Source organism: Quercus lobata, unplaced genomic scaffold (assembly GCF_001633185.2).
Source record: "Quercus lobata isolate SW786 unplaced genomic scaffold, ValleyOak3.0 Primary Assembly Scq3eQI_1868, whole genome shotgun sequence".
NCBI classification, from domain to species: domain Eukaryota; kingdom Viridiplantae; phylum Streptophyta; class Magnoliopsida; order Fagales; family Fagaceae; genus Quercus; species Quercus lobata.
Window position 1 is genome coordinate 56,352 of NW_022154748.1, and position 8,204 is coordinate 64,555.

The 8,204-nt window shown below is 31.8% G+C and overlaps 1 protein-coding gene across 1 annotated transcript; it reads right to left on the minus strand.

Annotated features, from left to right (window-relative positions):
* Positions 1 to 3,543: 3,543 nt before the first annotated feature.
* Positions 3,544 to 7,673, minus strand: LOC115973215. Its single transcript, XM_031093462.1, has 4 exons — positions 7,566 to 7,673; positions 4,458 to 4,959; positions 4,265 to 4,350; positions 3,544 to 3,930 (listed from the first exon to the last, which is right to left on the minus strand). The coding sequence occupies exons 1-4, from the start codon at positions 7,661 to 7,663 to the stop codon at positions 3,843 to 3,845; spliced, it is 774 nt and encodes a 257-aa protein (XP_030949322.1). The 5' UTR covers positions 7,664 to 7,673; the 3' UTR covers positions 3,544 to 3,842.
* Positions 7,674 to 8,204: the final 531 nt, after the last annotated feature.

The following is an 8,204-nucleotide window of genomic DNA, read 5'->3' on the forward strand; positions in this document are numbered from 1 at the left end:
AGCTTCTTTACCCTGCCTTCTCACATGCAAGAATTCCCGTTGTCCTACTCCTCTGTCAGCAAATTTCACATCCTCAATTACAGAATATACTGAGGCTTAGCATTCCTCTTGATCATTTAGAACATTAATAACATAAACGTAGAATCTCCCTCGAATATGACATATAATAGAAACTTGTTTCAGCCGCTAGAATGGTAGCTCTCCTCATAATTGCAAGACACAGATAATCTCGCGATTCAAACAGAAAGCCTCTTGTAAAGACAAGGCTTTGAAGCTACCTGCAGTGTCACTAACCAAATCAATATCTCTATGGACTTAAGTATTTGAGCTAAACTAACATATAAAATACCTGTACAAAATTACTCCAACACTAAGTATATGAAGCAAATCTAAACCTTGTTAAGAATCAAGGTCAAATTATCTTCATAATAAAATCTATAAAATACAAGTATCTTAGCAATTCCATATAGAAAATAACATAATAGAAATCTCTAATGACAAAAGGTCTCCAAATGCAATGAAAATTTCCAAGCATTACATAAATAGCTAATAGCCCAGTCTCTGCAACTCAACAAATATATGATTACATCAATTCTTCCCTCAAAGCTTTAAATCTCAAATATTGAAATAGGAATGGGAGAGTTTGACAACTCGATTAGTAAGAAAAAACATGGTACTCAACAGGATAGACCACATCAAGTAGGATTAGTTGATGTGGAATAAGGACAAACATGATAATTTCTTTCAAATAGCGAATGGATGAATTATTGCTAAGGAGTCCCAAAGATCATGCATTCTAAAGTGGCTGTCATAGCAGATAAGAATAAAAGATAGCAATAGGCTTGGCTTAATGAATTGAAATTCTAAATTTTGCTTCAATTAATTGGCTGATCAATTTGGCAATACAAATAGAGATTAATAAATATATCATTACTCATGTCACCTAAAGTTTAAATTCTGTCTTCATATACTGAGTGAATTATAAACTGAAGATCTATTTCAATTTATTCATCACAAATCGTTGAACAATAGGGACCTTCTTACATAATAGAAAATACCAGTGTTGAGCAATCTAATATATAAAGCTATGAATCTTTTTATGCCTTATTATTTTCTTTTGGATATCTATTTTAGGAGTTTTGAAGAATTTTGACAAGAAAAGGGTGCTTTTAAGAAGGCAAAGTCAATAAAAACTATGAACATTGATACAAAATCCTTGACGGTGCTCCCTAGATATTTACACTAACAAATATGAAGAACATGAGCACATTGTCAAATCTCAACATGTAAAATACAATGACTTCGTTTTGACATTACTTTTCCAGAGAAACTAACTTGGTATTCCAAACTGTGCAAATTCTAATAGGCTTGCACATCAGGAGTTCTTCTCTACAGGGAATGAATTCCTTAAATTACACAATAAACTACCTCTCTTACCTATTGAAGACCAAAAAGACCCTCTTGAAGCTTTCTTTGATATGGTAGCCTTAGGAGAAGTTCGCACTCTATGACCATTAAGCTTTCTTGCATGATTTCATTTTATTTCTATGAGGTGGTGTCCTCTTTGCAAGATCTTCTAAGCACTTCACACTTGCTAGAGATATAAAAGACTGACAGTGATCCTAATTTTAAGGAGAGGGCACAAAAGGCAGTGGTTCGTCTCCATATGATTTCTTTACTTTTGTAGCTTATGGACTGAGGTTGATCTCTCAGATAATACAAAATCAATTTGCTGCACATCCTGATGTATAGATATTTGGAAAGGGCATCTTATAAGTAATAAGTTTATACTTCAAAGAACGAGAATATCATAGACTAAAATTCTAGTGACTAATGCAACTTCACTGATATCAAATCAAATATGGTTAGTTTTTATGTTGGACTCTATCTTCAGCAGGAGAAGTGAGGCTTTATTATCAGAAATATCTTAGATCCAATAGATCCAAATCCATCCAAATATCAGAAACTGGTGATTGAATGCATCACTCTTTATTGATTATTCCTTATCTTTCTGTTGGAGTTGGATTCACAATACATGCAAATGCTCTTTTAGCTATTCAATGGATTTTGAATTTTCGACATTTGGTTTTAATTTGTAAATGAATAATAAAAGTATGTTGGGAGTCAAACCAACAAACATCAAATGGCTAAGATGGTTAGGTACTTAGATGATCGAGGTTGAACTACTAGACATTTGATCTAGTGGTATGTTATGTATGATTTATGCTTCAGCAATGAGAGGTCCTACGGAGTTCAATTCTTAAAATTTTCAGTTTATAATCTGTCACTTATAATATTAGTGCCAACTATCAAAGTAGGCACACTATAGCCAGCTTATAACCTCTTTAGCTTGAGGGGTTAGTCACAATTCCGAGATCTCAAGACCCTAACTGAAAACACCAAACTGTGACATAGCTCAATTCTAAGAATATGAGCTTCATAACAAAGCTTCTCCTGTGAATACAAAACTCTATTTCTCTCTCAAGGAGAGAAATGTCCCGCTCCAATGTAGGAGTAGGAGTTTGCTCTTGCATGGCTTTAAGAATGGAGAGAGTATCTTCACACCTTTGCATGTCCTTCCTGGGTATTATTTCATTCAAAATTACTTATATAGTTTTATCATTACTTGATGCTGGCTTCACATTAGAAGATCCACTGGCACTACAGCCCAAAAAAAAAGCTCAAATCAACTCTAGAAAAAAGAATCCATTTATGCCAATCAAAACCATTATTCCTAAAACAGAGAAAGAAACCTAATTATGCCAATTAAACTACCAAATAACTTATCAGCTTGAAATGTGTAATTGCTGTCCACATATATATTATATAGCAGTTCGTAAAAAATTGAGACGAGAAGGAATTGAACCTCAAATCGATTTTGCTGAGAGCAGTTGCTGCTGGTGTGGCATGTCCGGTGTTTGAGGTGTACAAATGATGTAAACTAAACAATACCGTTTCAAAAAGGACAAAATAATTTTTAAAAACATCTCTAAAACTTTTCTTTTTTGTATCCATTTGGTTGTGGCTAAATGACTCACTAGTACTTCACAAACTCAACAAGTGTTTTATGTGGCTAAATTATAGTGTTTATACAAAATAATTCATTTAGGTATGCTCTATGATGTGCAACTAATTTGAGTGAAAGTTCTGTTTAGTCATTACCAAAAAATAAAATTTATTTAGGTCTTTTTCCCCTCTTAAGTTTTTGGAGTATTCATTTGTGCTCATTAGGACCTAGATAGGAAATCTAGACTAAAATTATTTTATAATTAAATTAATTTTCTTATCATGGTTATAACGCTTGTCCTATTAGAATTAACATCTTTTAGTGTTCACAGCGTTTTTTTTTTTCAATCTGATGACCTTTCTTTTATAATAAAAGGACCAGATTATGTCATAGCATCAATCCATTAACAAAACACATAAAACAAGGATTTTAAGGGGGAAAAACTCTCAAACAATCTCACGTTGACATCATGATATTTGTTAATCTCTCTAAACAACCACAAAGAGAAACTAATAATAATCTATAGAATCATTCAAAAAAAAAATGCATCTTCATTTTGCATTTTCTTCATCTTCTATAGTGATATGAGAGCTCATAGGTTCAACAATACATTTTTTCTTGCTCAAAAAATTTAAAATAAGATCAACTAAACAATGAAATAGTAAGCACCCCAACGTTTATGCTCTTTGTGGATTATCTTAATCTAAACTTGGTCAATTCCAAAACAAACCGATTCATCTTATTTAAACGAACCCACAACTACAAAAGAAAAGTAATTGTTGGCTTAGTTAAACTTGGTCAAATTTCCAAAACAAACCAATAGCCCTACCTAAGTCTAGCTGCCAGTAACAATATGATAACTAGAGTTTGGCAACATGCTTAGCTTTCCAAACTTTATTTCATAGTACTCCAATAACTCAAGCCTGAAAACAAATACACGAAGAATGACTTAGCTGAAATTCAAAACTCAAGACTAAAAATAATGAAATCAGAAAATCAATAATAATATATACAATCATACAAAAGGAGCAAAAAGCATAATTAAAAAGTTTGGATCACAATAAAAATTAACAAAAACTTTCACACCTCCCAATTTACTTACCACCTCACACAAGGGTCATTAAAAAAAAAAAAAAAATTATGGTGGGATCAGGTGTGAGGTGGTAGACAAATGAAGTGTTGGTGTGAAATTATTGTTGTAACTCTAACTTTATTGATTGATATTGAAAATAAACACATGAGAACATAAATATATACCAAAATGACAACGCTTGAAATGGCGCATACTTATCATAAATACGTTTGACATCTTCTTTGGCATTCTCTTTCTTTGTCTTGTGAACCTGACACAGAATATATAGTAGTTATTAAAAAGACCATACAATTAAGCAAAGCATTATGATTTTATGGCATATTTACATGAAGCTACCAATATTGAAACTCTCGAAACCTGTTGTAAATGTCGCTTTGTTTCAGTATCCATAGGGACCATTTGATAAAATCCAATGCACATCATTAGTGTGGCACATGCATAAGGACCAAAGCCTTTGATTTTACTCAATTTGTCAAATATTTCCTCATAGCTGGATGTTTTCTTGAGCTTAAGCTTAAGCTTTCCTTCCTCTGCACGTTCAGCAAGTTCAAAAATGTGACATGCTCTATACCCAAGTTTGCAACGTTTTTCCAAGTAACCCTTCGTAAGGGTAGCTAGTTCTTTTGAGCTTGGAAAATTCCCTAATGCCTTAACTTTAATATTATTGCCTTCTAGAAGTTGTGAATTTTCACTGTTCTCATCCACACATTTGTTGACCTTACTTTGTTTTTGAGCAAATTTCTTTCTCTTTAACCCTTTCTTTTTGGGATGTTTGACTATATTTTCACTGTTCCAGCCATCAGCTAACTCTGCTTGAAGTTCACATAGAGCTCTAGCCATATCCAATGTCCTCGTCCACCTATTTGAATATCATGTTGTATAATACATAAACAGACACACACGTGTATTAAAATCTTACCCACAACAATTTTCATAACTTTCTTCACAATTGTTAACATGGTTTGTTTTAATTAGTGCATAATATAAGTTGTGTAAGCCACGTAAAAATAATGTTCCTCTTAAAACATTCTATTTAAGCAATTGTAAAAAAAAAAAATAATAATAATAATAATAATAATTGGGTCTATAGTATTAGTGTATTACTTGTAATTTTTATTTAAAGTAATATTTAAAAGAAAAGATGTGGGGCCAGTTAATTAGGAAGTATTGTTAAAGCAGTATTAATTGGGCCTATGGCCCTATCCGAGGAGGTCCAAATAAGATTATGAGGAGAACAGAATGAAGAGAGGAGTAGAGACAATATGAGATAGGTCCAATAAGCGTCCGAGGACAAAAGCCTTCTCAGCAACATGTGTCCGAGGTAGATCTGAGTGTCATATCATCACGGACTTACTTCGGAGTTACATCACAACTAAGGGTGAGACATTGGACCAGGGGTAAGAAAAGAAAGGTAAACAAATATCTTCAAAAGCTGATACCTCCGCATTAAATGCCTCTCAACCAACTCTCTAACTGCATTAATATGGAAGTGATGCTTGAACAGTGATCAATCAAGCTTACAGTTACTGGTTGATGGTTCTTGGAGGTGCTGGATGAGACAGGAAGGAGTCCCCTGAATCTAACCTACACGTGTGTGGTAAGGATGACACTAAGATTGTAGTATATAACATGGAAAGATGTACTGAAGAAGCAAAGAAAAAATCAAGGAAAAAGACTGGAACTCTAGTACAATTTTATTCAACAACATCATATGATACAAACTACTAAATCTATTCCGAGGATAGCTTTTCTAATCTTACTTGTGTCTAACCGTCTTGAACCGTTAAATCTAATCGTATTTCTTGTGGGATAGATCTAGTTTTTCTATCCACGCTTTATAAATTTATTGTTTGGGCTGCTAGGGTTTGAGCCCAATCCAGTTTTGGGACCAATCCAATTTCAGTCATTACAAAAGATATACGAAATAGTAATTGTAGTTTGACATACTTTTTCTCATACGAGCATATCCTTAATAGTTGCACCACCTCTTCTTTTCTGTTCTTTTATTTTTATTTTTACTTTTTGTGCATATCAATTTATCCTTATTGGCTTATGGCAAAGAAAAATGCTACATCAACAATATATTCGTAACAATTTTACAACAAATCTTAGGTGACAAACTTCTATTAGTGGACAAAAAAGTAATTTTTATGATGGGTCTAAATTAGAACTAGTAATAGCATGCCACTTAGAATTTATTGTGAAATTTTTATGAAAATGTTGTGTGTAGTATCTCTTACCAGCAAATCATTACAACAAATGATATCTTTAATCCAATTACTAGGAGAAATTACACTTTAACTCCTAAATTATATCTTCTTTTACACTTACCCACTAAAATATACAACCTTTTACACTTATCCTCATAAAATATTAACTTTGTAACATTTTGCACCCCCACCTATGAGTATTTGTTTAGGGAAGTAAGTGTGTATTTTTATAGTTTATAAGGGTAAGTATAAAATGGGGTATAATTAAGAGGGTAAATTGTGAATTATCATAGTTTAAAAGGTAAGTGTAAAAGAGGATATAGTTTAGGATGGTAAATGTCCATCCCCATAGTTTAGGGAATAAGTGTAAAATGATGTATAAATTAGGGAGGTAAAATATAATTTCCCTCAATTATTAAGAAAATTCTCTCCTAATTTTAACGACAAATGCTCGATACTTTGTCTGGATCAAAAAAGACTAATTAAATAACAAATGATCTAATATCTATATTAAAATATGATTAATAATTCAATGGACTAGTCTTCTTTAAATATCTTGAACTAACGTGGTTTTGTAATTAATATAGAGGCCTCATTTCATTCTATTTGCACAAACATTCTAAATCATAATATGACCATTATAATCAGAAAAAATATATATGGCCATTATAATCAGTCTTAGGGATGATTCTAAAACATAAAAAATAAAAATCAGTTTTACGGATACTTTACATAATCCCCAAGCTTGATCTTAAATACCACTAAAAATGCGAATATTATGACACCACAAAAGGTTTATAAAACAACTTAAAAACTTCCAACAAGTAAGCACAATTAAATGAAAGATGTCATTGTGTTGGCATTATTATGTGAATATTTATTTTTGCACTAAAATAATGCTTGTATTCATAGTCATACAACGAGTCACTTTAAGAACGTTTTCTATCCATGCTAGTATATATTTTAATTTGCACTAAAATAAGCAATTTATCCATAAATTGTTTTTGTGTGGCCAATTTCATTTTAATTAAGAACGTTGTCTTTCTATGTTTTAAAACATTAAAACCGAATTAGCTCTTTAGAATATAATAGTTCAAAATCCATGAAAAAAAATATATAAAAAAAAAAAAAAAAAAAAAATAAAAAAAAAAAAAAAAAACTGGACCTACAAAAGAAGGAGAACAAATCAAAAAAAAGAAAAAGAAAAGAAAAGAAGAACATATATAAATGAAGAGCAATTGACAACGTAACTTACTTGCAGTTGCAAAGAAGGATGGACTTAACAGCATCTTCAAAGAGTGTGGGAGAACGAAAAAGTCGACCGAAACCTTTCTTCTTTGCTTCTGGATGCATGTTTTGAAACTTCCTCACGTTCCTTTCATCTCCTTCTGATATCCTTAGCATCCGACCCACTTGTTTCTGCCGAATTTATGCTAAAATCCATTAACATATTCATATATAATCACAATATGCACAACCAAACAATACATGAAAAATGTTAAAACTATTACAATTTTTTTAAAAAAAAGAAAAACTCATAAATTGGGGGGTGTTGTAATGAAAGTGATTGGTATAATTTCAATAATATAAAAAATAATATAAAATTATTTTTATTATTTAATTTGTAAAGATTATATAGTAAAATTTATTGTATGTATCTCTAACACCATTCAACAATATATAAGAGAGAGAGAGAGAGAGAGAGAGAGAGTAAGTAGTATATACAAGTATAGCTTTCTCGTCTTCAAGAGAAACGTTTTGGATATCATGAACTTGAATAAGAATAGAGCTATTGTTTGGAGGGTGTGAGATAGAAACCATGACAGAGGTGGAGTTTGCAAGTCGTAATGGTCGTTGAAGAGTTTTAGTAGATGGAATCCATGAGTTTGGAGCC